We start from the raw sequence: 16,461 nt of genomic DNA on the forward strand, positions 1-16,461 counted from the left end.
ACAGATTAAATTTCACAGAGAAGATGCAGATCCGTGTTTTTCAAAACAAAGTCAAGAAAAACTCTTTATATTTTGAACAATTACATTTCCAACAATACAGGTTTTCAATAAGAAGTTCTAATAATTTCCCAACAGAAATATAGAATGAAAATATATACCTAACAAAAGAAAGCTCGGGTCTCCGTGTTTATTTTGGTTCTCTTGCTTGTTTTCCCCACAGACACAAACTTATTTTGAAAAATTTTGACAGGAAGTTGGAGTTGTTGATTTTACTTTACTGAGTCTGCGCAGTGCAGCAGCAGCAAGCCCTGCCCCTCCGCCTGGCTGCTGTGTTTTCACTGTTGTTACAGACGAGCGAAGAATAAAACAGAGAGATAAGGTCATTTAATGGAAAACTGATTCAGTCTCCTCCGAAAACTCGGCCTCTGAGGAGTGAAGAGGAGAAGGAGATACGGAAGAGAACAGGAGGAGGAAGACTGGATGGAGGAAATAGGGTCTGACTGAAAATGCTCCGGATCTGACTGAAAAGGTAAGGAAATCCGCCGGATCCATACTTATTGTTAGTACAGCCTAAAGTTGTCGCTGCTGTGATGAAGCACGCCTCGGTGAGGGAGGTTCCAGCCGCAGCCTCCGCAGTCTGCAGCTCTGAATGTAGGTCATTGTGTCTTTAGGTCTTTTCAGCCGAACCGAGCCTTGCCCTGCTGGGCCGAGCCCTCCTGCAGTGAGGCTGCAGAAAAGGATGCAGCAGCAGAAACTGCAGTAACTAGATCAGGTCTGCCAGTTGTAAATGATGGAAGATTACAGGCATGGATGAGCAAATTTGGGTCGCTTGAAAATAAATTAGGGCCAAACAATCTAAAATTACCGATGTTTTCATGTAAGTAGCTGAAATAAGAGGTCCAACTAGGGTTAGGGTTAGTAAGTAGCTGAAATAAGGTCCGACTATAAACTTTATAACTACCAGGATGATCTCTCAGGTTAAAGTATTTAATCTGATCTAATCTAAACCAGGTTTAATCACTGAATGATTACAGATGGAGTTAACTGAACACAAAACTTGGACCACTCAGTCAAACAGCAGAAATGTGAACCAGGCTGAGCCGAAGCCAGCAGCTGGAATCTGCTGGGAGAAATGCCATCTGAGAGAAAATCCGCATGGAAAAGCCACTAAACCTGGTGTTCCTGCAGCACTTCAGCTGGAACCAATCAGCAGCCTCATCAGCCGCTGCTTTTCTTTCCGAGGTTACGCGTTTTGATGTTAATGTTTTTGTTGTCATGCTTTTGCAGATGTCCAGTGTTACAATGGAAGCAAATTCCATTCTTCCCATCCTCAAAAAGAAGCTGGCCTTCCTCTCAGGTGTGGGATTGTGCTTCCTTCAGCGTGACGACTTTAATATTAGTAATGTGATGTCTCTAACTGCCTACTCGTCTCTTTTTTAGGGGGCAAAGACCGCCGCAGTGGTCTGATTCTGACCATCCCCCTCAACTCAGATCAGACCAGCATGGAAGAGCTCAGCGCCACACTGGATTACTTGCTTAGCATTCCCAGGTACACACACTCATGGAAACTGTCTGTTGTGGGAAGATTTGTTTCCCCTTTTATCCCTTTGGACAAGTTTGGATCTGATGGGGGTCAAACATGTTGAGACATCCTATGTGAAGTATTTCCACACGTTCTTTAGTCCAGGAATGTTCTCGAGGTGTTCAGATTGCATGCATGGATTCCCTCCCTCATGTTTGGAGCTGTAGGAGGAACTCACCAGCAGAGTGTGAGCAGCCACGTATGAAAGAGTCCAGCTTAAACTTTCGCTAAACTCTGTTAAACTTTTCTGGTACTCCTTTGCAAATCAAACAGCAATTTTGCCGTTGTCCCCACATTTAAACAAGGTCTTGTTTGTGCATTAACAGGAAACTCATTAATACTGATATACATGACTTCTATAGATGTGTGTGGTTCTATATCAGTGGTTCTAAATAGGCGGACCCGGCCCGCGAACCGCCACTTTCTGCTGCCTTATTAAAATGAGGGGAGGCATGTCAGTCCAAACACATCCACGTCACTTCTCCTCCAGCTTCACTGGCTGCCAGTCTACTTCAGGGTTCATTTCAAGATCCTGGTTCTGGTATATAGGGCCTTACATGGACAAGCACCATCTTACATAGGTGATCTTCTCAGTCCCTACACCCCCAGCAGGTCCCTGAGGTCCAGTGATCAAAGCCTACTGGTTGTGCAGCACCAGGCTAAAGACCAAAGGTGACAGAGCATTTGCTGCTGTGGCCCCCAGACTCTGGAACTCTCTCCCCCTGAGCCTGAGATCAGTGGACTCAGTGGTGATAGGTAATTTTTCATTTATCCCAAATTACCTTAAAGGACGACTCGGAGAGAGAGAGAAGATTATTATTATTCGTAATGTCCATGAATCGTCATGCGAGAGCTGGGCGGAAACCCATCCATGGAGCTAACCAGCCCCCCTCTGTTCCTGGGGAAAGCCTTCAGCTCACCAGCTCTGCATGCCCGCATTCTCCACCAAAATGTTAGGTAATTACATGTGGGGTAATAACCCTGGAACCTGAAATAACACACATGACAACAAGGGAGACATTTTACCCTGAGTCCCCAAAATAATGGAGAGTTAACGCAGAGGAACCTCCTCCGAGGCTGTCCCCACGTCACTCCCATGTGCTTCCAGTTCGTCAGGGGCTTTTTTCACAAAGGATGGAGGAGAAGGCAGGGCCTTCTCAGGTTACAGAGGAACAGTTTTCAGTTGGAAACCCACAATCAACATCCTTGCTCAACCTTTCATGAACAGCCACAGTTGGCAAACACAGAGATTCATGAAGTGTTAATAACACAAAATGGGCATCTTTTAGGCCTCAAAAAGGTACAATTATAAAAATACCCAACAAGTGGACTCCTTTAAAAAGCAGCTGAAGACTCACTTGTTCAAGCTGGTTTTTGTATGACCTTCTTCACCACTCTCTCTTTATTCTGCTCTCCCCACCTATTCCACCTTCCTCAGGATCCACTGATTTCGCTTTTTCATATTCACACTCTCTCTTTATTAACATTTTTTAATCACAATTGTCTATTTTTGCTCATTTTAGGCATATTTTTAATCATTTTCTAAAATCTTTTTTATATTTTACATTTTTTGTGAAACGCCTTGTGATTTTTATCTTGAGAGGCGCTATAGAAAAGATCTTTTCTTCTTCTTCTTCAATTTGCTGACTCTTATGGAGGTATAAGTAAAACATCTTCCTTAAATGTGATTTTCCTGTGTTACATTCAGTGCTTTAAAGGGACTCTAAAGCTTGGCTTATGCTTGACGCATTCACTTTCCGCACGGTGATGCGGCTCGCGGCTGGAACGCGCTTCACAACTCGCAGCGTTTATGGTTTGTGCGGCTCATCTTTGCGGTGAGCCAATATTCTCCCAAACTGAACGGGGCAGCATGGAGCTCTATGGCATGCATCCAACACTACACCATAGTAGAAGTAGAAATTACTGTTGTTTACAACATGGCATTTCAGCATTTTTAACAGCGTTCTCATCTTTTCCGACAGTGCGAGCTATTTCTCTCCAAGAATTATTAACAACATGTTGATCACGGTGATCTCTGAGAGCTGAATCATACAAATGTCTGTATTTACGAACCTCTGCCGTGCCGGTCCGCCATGTTTTTCCGCGTCCGACCGTCTGCGTGGTTAGAAATTTTCCGAGGTGCGCGTTGCGGAAATCTTGGGCCGTGCGGAGACGCGGTGGAGGGGCGTGGTTGTTAAAATGACGCAAAATGACGCAACTTTTCCGCGCGGAGCCGTGCGGACCTCGCGGACGCGTCAAGCATAAACCAACCTTAAGGACGTTTGAAGTTTTTATGCTCGAGATCGCCACTCAGGTCTAACGTGTAACTGCAGCTTCAAAAGTAGGCTCGTGCATGAGTTGCACATGCTGTACGTGCACACTCCTTAGCGAAAATAACAGCTGAGACAGTCTCGTGTGTGTGTGTGTGTGTGTGTGTGTGTGTGTGTGTGTGTGTGTGTGTGTGTGTGTGTGTGTGTGTGTGTGTGTGTGTGGGTGGGTGGCCTGGAGGATTGAAGAACACAGCAAATTAATAAAAATAATGTGCCTCTGTCTCTGCAGCCGCACTTTCTCATCGGCCGGCCAAACGTGTGTGGGTGTGGGTGGGTGGGTGGCCCGGAGGACAGGAGAATGTGCAGCTAATTAATTAAATAATTTGGTTCTGTACCTTTCTCTTCAGCACAGCCGGCAAAGGTTTAAAATGGGTCAGTCTTCCTGCACGCTCAGATCATTCCCTTCCCTTGCTTGAAAAATTGTTCCAAAATGAAAGTTGAACCCACATCTTTTTTATCTGTGAATTCAATGCCGTTCGGCGAGTCTCAAATAAAAATTTGGGCATCTTGCTGTAAAAAAATATACCATTAATGTAAAAAAGAAACTCCGAATAAAAAATTTTGTTAACACCTGGAATCGAACTGAGGTCTTCTGGATAAAAATCAGACATCTTACTAGGTGAGCTAAAGCGCCGGTGATATGGCCTTTATCTGTAACTTTTATATCCTTGATGACAGCTGAAACAAGGTCAAACCAAAGAACGGTTCAGAGTGAAAATGGCTATTTTGTTGCTAATTTGCAGGAAATATCTAGAAGAAAGTTCTACAAAAATTAGCTAAGTGTCCTCAGAAATGTAGCTAGGTTCGTCACTAGGCGTTAGGAACAGCGACAAAGTCGCTGAGTTGGCACTACCTCACTCTCTGCTGCTAAAGCTACTGATAGCAAATGCTACGGGCTATGCCTGAGCGTGAACGCGCATGAAGCAGCCTGCTCGACCCGAGCAGCTCTCTTTTTCTGTGATTTTACAGAAAAACAGGCAATCACAGTAAAAATGCCAGGGCTCATTCTACAGGACCAGGGCATTGCAGGAGAATATATGAAGAAGACATTTATTATTTCTATACATGTTTTGGCTGTCAAACTTCCATAATGTCTCTTTAAAAGATTCTATTGACAATAGAATCTGACTGCAGATAGAGCTTCACATCCAGAAAAATCTCAATTCAAACCAGAGTTTAGTAAAAGAGACACATTGTACCTCTCTGTCTCTGTCTGATGGTGAGGTGTGGTGGACATTTAGATGTCTTCTCTCTCTCTCCCAGTGAGAAATGCAAGACTCGGGGTTTCACCGTTATCGTGGATGGACGGAGGTCTCAGTGGAACATTGTGAAGACTGTTGTCCTCATGCTGCAGGTACAAACGCGTCTGATGTCCCCTCAGATCCAGAGCTGACCTTTGTGTGGGTTTTTAAGGTTGGTGATGTGATGTTTCAGAATGTCATCCCAGCAGAGGTGTCGCTGGTCTGCGTGGTGAAGCCTGATGAGTTCTGGGATAAGAAGGTCACACACTTCTGCTTCTGGAAGGAGAAAGACCGTCTGGGGTTTGAGGTGAGTCCTTTGAGTGCTGAGCTACTTTAATGGCAGTGGCCTGATCTCTACGCTTACTCGAAGGTTGTTTTAGTATCAGATATGAAACAAAGATAAAATAATTCTGTGATGATGCCCTTGAGCATCACTCTCTGTCCTGAGTGCTTCTGGAAACCTGAGATCAGCTCTGTGGTGTTTATATCTTTGTCCTTGTGTATTTGTGTGAGGGATTTTCTTCAGTCACCTCTATTACAACATATGGTTAGTCTCCCTGACCCACATTTCCACAGCCATGTTGGCTCTATGATCGTTGCCATGGAAACCGACTGAACTCTGTCCAAAGTGACTTGGAAGTTGTTTCAGAAAGATAATCCGTCACAGTCAGTGGAAAGATGACCATATTTTTGTTCTGTTTTGCACTGACAGCAGCCTGTTGGTGAGTTCAGGAATGCTCGGATTTTTAGACGTCAGATTTACGACGGGGAGAATTCTTAAAAAAAAAAAAAATTTTAAGTCCTTAAGGCGGAGTCACAGCTGCTGGGAGGAAGATTCCTGCGATGGTGCCGAAATGTGACTCATCTCAACTATGAGCTATGTTTGTGAAGGACACAGTGGGGTGTGGGTGTGTGTGCACATGCACATGTTGTACAGCTGCTGTAACGTCTGACCTGTCATTTGAATTAACGCACACTATGTGAGTTGAGTTCAGGTTTACTTTTGGCACCTGCTCCCGTGACAACAGGAAGACAGACTCATTACCAGCTGTCCTTCTGGGTTGATTTGTGAAATTACTATAGCAACACACACACACACACACACACACACACACACACACACACACACACACACACACACACACACACACACACACACACACACACACACACACACACACACACACACACACACACACACACACACACACACACACACACACGTGTCTGTATTGTGAGTTAAAGGGAACCTGGTCTTCCTTATAAACTCTGACATGCAGCAGTTTGTCCTTTGATCTGAGGATTCTGTTATACTAATGAACCAAAGCAACTTAAGTTTAAAGTTACGCAGTAAAAACTGGAGGCTGGTTGTATGAAAGAACGAAACTTGAATGTTTGTATTTTTCAAAAGAAGAAAGACTTACTGCGATAAATATGCACTCTAACTCTAATGTAAAGGTTGGATAATGGTCACTAGTGTGTGTACAGTGAAAACTGGTGATTCAGATTTATCACTGTGATCACCTGAGTGGATTTATACCTGGTAACTACAGATCATATACACTCACTGGCCACTTTATTGGGTACACCTGCCCAACTGCTCATTAATGTGAATTATTAATCAGCCAATCACATGGTGGTAACTCGGTGCATGTTAACATGGCCATTGCAGTTCAAATCGAGCTTCAGAATGGGGAAGAAAGGTGATTTGAGTGGTTGTTGTTGCCAGATGGGCTGGTCTGAGTATTTCAGAACCTGCTGATCTTCTGGGATTGTCACACACAACCATCTCTAGGGTTTATAAAGATTGGTCGAAAGAGGGAAAGCGTCCAGTGAGCGGCAGTTCTGTGGGTGAAAATGCCTTGTTAATGCCAGAGGTCAGAGGAGAATGGCCAGACTGGTTCGAGCTGACAGAAAGGCAACAGTAACTCAAATACCCACTCGTTACAACCAAGTTAAGCAGGAGAACATCTCTGAACACACAACACGTGGAACCTCGAGGGAGATGGACTACAGCAGCAGAAGACCACACCGGGTGCCGCTCCTGTCAGCTAAGAACAGGAAAGGCTACGATTCACACAGGCTGACCAAAATTGGACAATAGAAGATTGGAAAGATGTTGCCTGGTCTGATGAGTCTCGATTTCTGCTGCAACATTCAGATGGTAGGGTCAGAATTAGGCATCATCTACATGAAAGCATGGATCCATCCTGCCTTGTATCAACAGTTCAGACTGGTGGTGGTGGTGTAATGGTGTGGGAGACATTTTCTTGACACACTTTGGACCCCTTAGTACTAACTGATCATCGCTGCAACACCACATCCTACCTGAGTGTTGTTGCTGACCGTGTCCATCCCTTTATGACCACAGTGTCCTCATCTTCTGATGGCTGCTTCCAGCAGGATAATGCTCCATGTCATAAAGCTCCAATCATCTCAGACTGGTTTCTAGAACATGACGATGAGTTCACTGTACTCAAATGCCCTCCAGATCTCAATCCAATAGAGCACCTTTGAGATGTGGCAGAACGGGACATCATGGATGTGCAGCTGACAATTCTGCAGCAGCTGTGGGATGCCATCATGTCAATATGGACCAAAATCTCTGAGGAATGTTTCCAGTACCTTGTTTAATCTATGCCACGAAGGAGTAAGGCAGTTCTGAAGGAAAGAGGGGGTCCAACCCGGTACTAGCAAGGTGTACCCAGTAAAGTGGCCAGTGAGTGTAGGTACAGAAACAGCTGTTTTTGATTTCAGTAAAAGGGGCTAACGGAACAAGTCAGAGCGAGAGAGAGGTCTAGGTCATGGCTGATGGTTAGCACACATCAGCAGCACGGTTCGTAGCGCTTTGCTTACAAAGTTGAACTGAGATGAAGAGGTGCTCGTTTACAAACCGACTGATCCTCATCTATTAAGTAAAAAACTCCTAAAGTCTAACTTTATGCCCACCATCAGAGCTGCTTTCTGCTTTTCTGATGCCCGAGTAGGAAAAGAAGGAAAAGTAATCCTGGCATCACACCTGCTCCGTTGTTAACAACATCAAACAGAAATAAAACAGCTGCTGCTGTTACGATCACTGGGAATGTGATTTGTTGTGATCATTAATGATATTCAATTAAATAAAAGCTTTAATAAATGATAAATGACCCGCACTTGTATAGCGCCTCTCAGAGTAAGGACTCCAAAGCGCTTTACACTACAGTGTATCATTCATCCATTCACACACACATTCACACACTGATGGTGATGAGCTACGATGTAGCCACAGCTGCCCTGGGGCGCACTGACAAAGGCGAGGCTGCCGAGCACACGTGCCACCGGTCCCTCCGACCACCATCAGCAGGCAAGGTGGGTTAAGTGTCTTGCCCAAGGACACAACAGCAGAATTCTCTGTCCGGAGCCGGGATCGAACCTGCAACCTTCCGATTACTGGAAAACCCGCTCAACCTGTTATGCTACTGCTGCCCCCTAATAGGTGTGCAGGTCCTCCCCAGGGCTCCGTGAGACATTAAAGCATCATTTAGAAGTCATTTGTAAAGGTTTAAAACCATGAGCTTTAGAGAATACAACAGTCAAACTAATAAATTGTATATTTGAAAAAAATCCAAGCATGAGAGCTTGTAGGGTTGTTTGATCTGTAGACTGATGAGTACTTGATGTAATCCCTGAGTTCATATTAGATCCAAACTCAAATCATACACAGTCTGAACCGAATATCAACGTTTTATCCTCCGGGTACGACGTCCATCATCTGCTTTTATACTCACCATGTCGTGTCCGCGCCTCCTGTCAGGTGATCTTGGTTTCGGCCAATAAGCTGACCCGGTACATCGAACCCTCTCAGCTGACGGATGATTTTGGAGGAAGTCTGGACTACGACCACAGTGACTGGCTCAGCAAGAGACTGGTAACTGGAGTTAATGAGAAGAATGAAAGTATTTACTACCTGAATAGCTTATCTTAAAATGCCAGTTGCCATGGTAACCGTGCACATTTATTTGCTGCAGGTCTTTGAGAAATTCACAAAGGAGTCGACGTCGCTGCTGGACGAGCTGTCGATTATCAACGACAGTGACAAGAGCAGCTCGGCGGACAAAGACAAGTATGCCCTCCTAACTGATCTCACACACACACACACACACACACACACACACACACACACACACACACACACACACACACACAGAGAGTTTTAAAAACAGTCTGTTTTACCTCTGCAGATCCGCTGACTGTGCTCTCCTGCCATCCTTTGATCCTGAGACTGTCCTCCAATCAGGTAATCTCATCAAAACTCACTTTAACCTGCTGACAGCATTAGAGTAGGTCATGTTGAGCATAATTAAACATCAGTAAATATATTTCGTAGGCAGATGCCTGCATCATATGAAACAATTTTAAGTGTAAACACACACACACACACACACACACACACACACACACACACACACACACACACACACACACACACACACACACACACACACACACACACACACACACACACACACACACACACACACACACAGAGCAGCAGCACACAAAGAAAAACTGCACGAGGGTTTCAGGTCAAGTGAGCATCATGAGGGGAGAATTCTCAGATGTGACGCTTCGCTGGGCAATAATTTACCTGTCCTGAACACACAAGCATGCTTTTTCTCTGTAGCTGTTTTGTAAATCACCTTCAGACTACTTTTACTTTATAGGTAATGTTTTGAACTAAACTATTGATGTGGTGGTTCACTCTGACCTGAGGACACCAACAGGCTTGTCTAGACCTCGAGCAAAGCACACTGGATGGCTGAATGTGTTTACTGTAGCTGTGTGTGTGTGTGTGTGTGTGTGTGTGGGGGGGGGGGGGGGGGTCGTCGTCTGAAGTGAAGGGAGACTTTGTGTGCAGTACCACCCTCCTCCTTCCTTCAGCTCCTTTCATAATGTAACCGCATGTAAACAAACTGTGACCCTTATTATCTAAAATGTTTTTATTGGATTGTTTTTGATATCAACCCACTTCCTGTTTGTTTTCTTCTGTCTGCAGGCCATGAGCTGCTGTCAGAACTGCAGCAGCGGCGGTTTAACGGCTCAGAGGCAGGAGGAGGAGGACAGGCAGGTGAGGAGACAGCTGGTAGTTAGAAAATGTCACTGTGAGGAGAAAGATGAATACAGATTCTTGGCCGTGCTTTAAGATATCTGTTAGCATTAGCATGTCGCAGGTTTTAAGCTGCTCTAGAGAATCGACAGAACAAGCTAGGTTTTGAACGCAAACGTGGTCACAAGACACTCACCCCTCCCCTTGGGAATGGCTTTCTGCTGGAACCAGAAACCACATTGCCAGAGGACACAAGATAGTGCTAAACACCCATCACTGTTGTCTAGGTTCAAATTTCTTTTGTTGTTCGTGACTTCAAATGGTTTCTTTTTGGGACTCTGGTAGTTTGTCCTAAAGTTGAAGCGGATGCAGGCGGCCGTTTCTCCTCTGATACCGTATTCAGATGCTCGTGCACATTTTCTGGTTGACATTTGTGTGTAAGTGGATGTCTAACGCTACTGGCTAATGCTGTGCGGCACATGATTTTAATTGTATGGGGCCTGGGGGGGGGGGGGGGGGGGGTGAACAAACCTGCCTGGGTCGACATTTTATATACGTGTAATGAGCTGCGTGACCTTTGGTCTTTCTCGTGTTACTCCTGACCTCCAGCCCCAGCCTGGTGCCCCATGGAGGAGGAGCTGCTGGCTCAGCCCCAGGTGATGAAGCTGCTGGACTCCCTCAGGGAGCAGTACACTAAGTACCAGGAACTCTGCAGGCAGAGGAGCAAGCGTGCTCAGCTGGACGAGGTCCACGCCAAGGTCTTGCAGGTAAGGAACGCTAACATGCTCATCGATAAGCCGTGGGAGCAGCTATAAAAAAATGATATGTGAACTTTATTGTGCCAGTCAGATGTTCCTTAAATATCTTTTCAAATGAAACTTCCTGCTCCTGAGCAGAATGTCAAAGCCTGGGAGCAGACTCGGCTCCTTAGATCAAGAACAAGACTGAATGGAGGTCTTACAGCCACAGGGGCTGGGTGGGTAACACACTCATCTTGGAATTGAGCCTGGGGTTGCTATGGTAACCAAAACAAGTCGGTCGCTAGCATGGAGGATATTAGGTGTGTGTGTGTGGGGGGGGGGTGGCCTAGTTCTGGATCAAACTGTCTGTTTATGTTGTTTAAGGCTCCACTGACCTGATAAATACAATCATGGTGTGTGCTACACACACACACACACACACACACACACACACACACACACACACACACACACACACACAATTCATGAAATGACACAGAAATGGGACTGTGCCAGAGAAGTGAAGTGCCCGCCCTTTAATCAGAGGGCTGCAGGATCGAGTCCTGTCTGCTGCAGTCAACGTGTCCTTGGGCAAGGCACTTGACCCCTCCTTGCCTGCTGGTGCTGGTCAGAGCACGCTTCTTCCAGTGTGCTGCAGGGCAGCTGTGGCTACATTGTAGCACATTACCCCCAGTGTGTGAATGTGTGTGTGTGAGTTGGTGAATGACTGGTTGTGATATAAAGCGCCTCGGGGAGTTGTAGAACCCTAGAAGGTGCTGCATCAAATACAGGCCATTTACCATTTGTTCTGCATTTGTCTCTGTTTTTTATCTTGACCAGGTCTCCCTTGAAAAAAAAGTTTTTAATCTCAATAGATTATTTGTTAAGGTCTTTGATCTTAACCAGCGAGTAATCTGTTATTCAGACCCTCTGAAACCCTTAAAGATCACTTTAACTGTAAGATGATTTTGTTTGTTTTGCTGTCACGGGCGAATAAAGGACCATCTAGAAATGTAACAACAGAGCAGGCTGGTCCCCTGTTGGCTACCTGCTTACGCTGCGCTCACCTGAATCCTTTCAGCATTCATATTTTTGAAATAAAGTGTATTGCAATGAAGTCCTTTAATCAGTTTCGTGGCTAATCGAGCTGTAATATGTCGCATATAGGTCAGACACGTTTTTAATGAGATGATCTTTCATTTCCTGCTTATTTAAGCCTTTATCATGGAGTAACATTAGTCCTTGTTGTAGGTGGTCAACTGGCTGCAGGGTCCTGGTTCTGAGCTGCTCAAGACTCATCAAGCGATCGGAGACTCGATACGAGCGGCTCAGGCCCTGCAGCAGAAACACGAAGAGATCGAGAGCCAGCACAGCGTAAGCACGCATGCATGCACACACACCTGTCGTCATGTGACAAACTGGGATTAAATACAAACCTGAGGATTTTTACTGGGTTTTTCCCTATAAAAACTCTCAGCAGTGAGCACAGCTTTAGGCTGATTGTGTGTGTGTGTGTGTGTGTGTGTGTGTAGGAATGGTTTGCAGTGTACATGGAGTTGAACCAGCAGATTGCTGCCCTGCTCAGTGCCGGAGAGGAGGAGGAGGTGGTGGAGCTAAAGGCGCTCCAGCAGCAGCTCAGTGACGTCTGTTACCGACAGGCGTCTCAGCTCGAGACTCGTCAGAACGTGTTGCAGGCGGCGCAGATCTTCCACAGCACCACACAGGAGGTACAGACCCCCTCACAAAGTCTCTGTTCAGGAGCTAAACTCCTGTTTTAGCATCGGTATGGGCTGAGAGTGTGTTTCTGTAGTTGTCCCAGCAGCTGGACGGTCTTTTGGGCATGCTGTGTGCTGACGTGTCTCCAGCCGATGGAGCGTCCATTCAGCAGAACCTCAAACTGCTGGAGGAGAAACTTCAGACAGTCGGTTTGTGCTCTGAAACTCCCCACTTTGTCCCAGAGTTCCTTCATTTTAGTAACGGTTTCCCATCTCCCATCCCCATGCAGAATCAGGTCTAGGCTCCCTCCGTCAGAAGGGGACGGTGCTGCTGGAGCAGATGTGCACTCCATGGCCATGGCCTCTGGAGGAAACTGAGAGTCCAGCTGGAGAGCAGCAGGACAACGTTCAACACATCCAGGCTGTGATGGAGGAGATGGAGCTCCGCAAGCAGAGGTAGTCTTCTTCTGCTCCTCCTCATTCATATTATTATTATTATTATTATTATGTGACTACAAATTTAAATGTTCCGTGTGTGTGTGTGTGTTGCAGGTGTGAGGACATGGTGGACGTGAGGAGGCTGAAGATGCTCCAGATGGTCCAGCTGTTTAAATGTGAAGAAGACGCTTTACAGGTCAGACACACACCCTCGCTGAACTCTAGTGTCCTCTTCCTGTTGTAATCAGGTGGTAATGTGTGTGTGTGTGTGTGTGTGTGTGTGTGTGTGTGTGTGTGTGTGTGTGTGTGTGTGTGTGTGTGTGTGTGTGTGTGTGTGTGTGTGTGTGTGTGTGTGTGTGTGTGTTTTCAGGCGGTCGAGTGGCTCAGTGAACTGCTGGACGCCTTGTTGAAGACTCACGTCAGACTCGGTGACGACTCCCAGGAGACGAAGACCATGTTGGACAAACACAAGAAGTTTGTGGACGTTGCTCAGGTGAGGCAGAGGAGATGTCCTCTCGTGCTGTTGTTCAGACGCTCGCCCCTTTAGCATGTGAGCATGCTGAGGCTGATGGGTGTGTTTTTGTCCTTTAGAGCACATACGATTATGGCCGTCAGCTTCTGCAGGCCACCGTCGTCCTCTGTCAGTCCCTGCGCTGTACGACCCGCTCATCTGGAGACACCTTACCACGACTCAACCGGGTGTGGAAGCAGTTTAGCGTCACGGCGGATGAGAGGCAGCAGCGGCTGGAGCTGGCGCTGAACTTTCACACGGTGGCTGAGAGGGTGAGACAGGATGCGTGCTTACACATCCGTCCTTACAGCAGCAGAGCTCCGTCATATTTCTGTTTGTGGGATGATTCAGGTGATGCAGCTGGTGTGTGTGGAGGCGGAAGCTCTGGATGATGTCGACACTTTGGGAAAAACTCTGCTGGACAGAATCAGCATGCCGGTTATCTTCCCTGATGGGTACAAACACTCATTTACTTCTGTTACAGTTAGTTAATGTTATTGTTGTGAATCGACAAAGCTTTATTTGTTTACTGGATCCAAGAGTTTTCCTCTTTCTGATGGGTTTCCGCTTCCGGATTCAACTTGTAATTTTAGGAGTGAGCAGTTCTTCGGGAGCCCCACCGATACTGCGGCAGCTGCAGAGGGAGTCAGAGAACGCCTCCTGCTGGTCGAGGAGCGGCGGCTACAGCTGCAGGAGGCAAGGCTCGGAAATGACGGTGAGGAGGTAGAAGTGCTGAACGGCATGGAGGGGCGGCTCGACGTAATCGGAGAGGAACTGAGCGAGAAAGAGGAGCAAGATGAGGAGGAGAAAGAGGCAGAGCAGCAGGATGAAGACTTGGAGAGGGCTACACAGGACCGCTAATGGATGCCTGATATTTAAGCAACAGCCTTAATGAAGCTTGTTAGTGAAGGGCTGCTCATTATTTCTACCAAGACCTCTGAGGTGCTCTCTCTGAGCCAGAAGTGCCCCCTACTGGTTACCTCTGCCCAGCTGCAGCGGCGTGTTTGACTGGGTGCTGTTTGTTTAAATCAAGGCCATACCCCCCCCCCCAGCTCCACTGCTTTACCTTTCCTACAAGAGGGCAAAAGTAATGGGCGTTAACTGTTAGACGTGGTTATTCTGCAGGATCAGCAGATTTCTGACATCAGTGGTTTAAACACACCAAAAAAACAGAATAATAGAAATATTTACTGGATTAATTAACATGAATATCTCTGCTCTGTTGAGATCATTCACCTGTAAAGCTGTCCCTCTGGATGCTCCTAACGTTGACCATATGCCAGTGCTGCCTCCTCCTCATTCATAACGGTGCTTTGTGCTTTTGGAAAAAAACAAAAATTTTTTGTAATGTCCTTTACATTTTAACCCACAGAAATATGTCCGATGACGTTTTTTAATCTAGGATGAAAGCCATCCTGGTTGCAGCTTAGGATGAGTTGTTAGGTCCGTGAACATCAGAAACGGCGCTTTGAATCAGCTGGAAACGAAAGCCTTTATTTTGTAGAATAGTTTTACATTCAGAGGATTTTTTTTCACCCTAACTAAATCTGAAACGTTTTTACCAGCAGAAGAGGAAAGGTATGACTGCTTTTATATTAATAAAAAAAAAGATGAAAGAATCCAGAAAAACCTTGGAAGCGACATCCTGCAGTTCTGTCAGCAGCCACTAGAGGCGGGCCACGCATTCACGTTTTGTATTAAAATGCCAGAAATGAACATTTTAACAGTTTGGGGCAAAAACAGTTGTTATCTCTATAATGAGACATCCGGGGGGGGGGGGGGGGGGGGGGGGGGGGGGGGGTCTGCTGCATGCTACTTCTAGGTTCATGTTCCAGGACAGTCATGGACTCAGAAGTTTGAAAAGTTCTATCAGATTTTTATCACCTTAATCCAAATATTCTTATTTTATAGAATTAAATCGGGAAACATAATGCAAATGTTGTCTTTTTATTATTATTCAGATGATTAATCAAGTAAAAGTACCCACCTATGATAAAAAAGGTATTTTGCATGAAATATTTGTATTTTGGTTTTGGAGTGAGTCGAGACTTTTTTTTATTTTGTTTCTACTTGTGTCTAATGCTGATAGAGACTCTGGACACCTGAGGATGGTATAATGAGTTCATGTAATCCAAAGCTCTCATACTGCTCCAGATTTTTATCAGCATATCCAAACAGAGCAACTCCAGAAATGGACAAAATGTTTTTTTCTATTTATTCTATTTGTTTTAAGTAACAATTATGTGTTTTTAAAAAATAACTGCTGCTGTAAAAACGAACGCTAAACGCTGTATCCTGCTCTGTCTTTACCGTCCAACAACAAAACATCATCCTTTGAATAAAAACTTATTTAAACTATTTGTTGGAAGTTAGTTTTCTTTATTTAGCAAAAAAAAATTACATAAATTAAAGCAGTTTCATCAAAGTAGTTTCCAGTATAAAATAGTTCTTTATTGTTTGGTTTTTGTACGTCACTGTACACATTCATCTGGAATAATTTGGTGTGATGCATTCTGGGAAAAATTTGATTATTTGAGCAGAAGTATTGATCTTTATTCTGTACTACTGAAATACTCTGATAGTTTGATCATATTATGCAGCAGTTTGGGAACTGTATTTAACTTGTAGTGAAGTACTTATGTTCATTTTCTATATTTAACCTTTAACCCTTTAACTTCCACACCAAAACCACAAAACTCATCAAAACATTTTTTATGTATTCGTGAATTACATTAATGAATGAATTATTTTAATGTAATCATTTCACGATTATCTAATGTCATATTTACTCATATAACAAAATTCTGCTGCTTTAGTA

At 45.1% G+C, this 16,461-nt stretch overlaps 1 protein-coding gene across 1 annotated transcript; it reads left to right on the forward strand.

Annotated features, from left to right (window-relative positions):
* Window positions 1-305: 305 nt before the first annotated feature.
* On the forward strand, window positions 306-14,715 carry sestd1 (SEC14 and spectrin domains 1). Its single transcript, XM_054746694.2, has 19 exons — window positions 306-529; window positions 1,288-1,357; window positions 1,441-1,549; window positions 5,176-5,266; window positions 5,347-5,460; window positions 8,947-9,060; window positions 9,161-9,255; window positions 9,374-9,429; window positions 10,189-10,260; window positions 10,849-11,006; window positions 12,231-12,353; window positions 12,512-12,706; window positions 12,790-12,904; window positions 12,985-13,150; window positions 13,247-13,328; window positions 13,503-13,625; window positions 13,724-13,915; window positions 13,995-14,098; window positions 14,237-14,715. Exons 2-19 carry the CDS (start codon window positions 1,288-1,290, stop codon window positions 14,502-14,504), a joined length of 2,247 nt encoding a protein of 748 aa, XP_054602669.1. The 5' UTR covers window positions 306-529; the 3' UTR covers window positions 14,505-14,715.
* The last annotated feature ends 1,746 nt before the right edge of the window (window positions 14,716-16,461 follow it).

Source organism: Nothobranchius furzeri, chromosome 14 (assembly GCF_043380555.1).
Source record: "Nothobranchius furzeri strain GRZ-AD chromosome 14, NfurGRZ-RIMD1, whole genome shotgun sequence".
Lineage (NCBI taxonomy): Eukaryota > Metazoa > Chordata > Actinopteri > Cyprinodontiformes > Nothobranchiidae > Nothobranchius > Nothobranchius furzeri.

Coding starts and splice junctions, on each gene's coding strand:
- sestd1 (XM_054746694.2), top strand. CDS start 1,288: ATGTCCAGTGTTACAATGGAAGCAAATTCCATTCTTCCCATCCTCAAA. Junction 5,267..5,346: donor CTGTTGTCCTCATGCTGCAG/GTACAAACGCGT, acceptor GTGATGTTTCAG/AATGTCATCCCAGCAGAGGT. Junction 11,007..12,230: donor TCCACGCCAAGGTCTTGCAG/GTAAGGAACGCT, acceptor TCCTTGTTGTAG/GTGGTCAACTGGCTGCAGGG.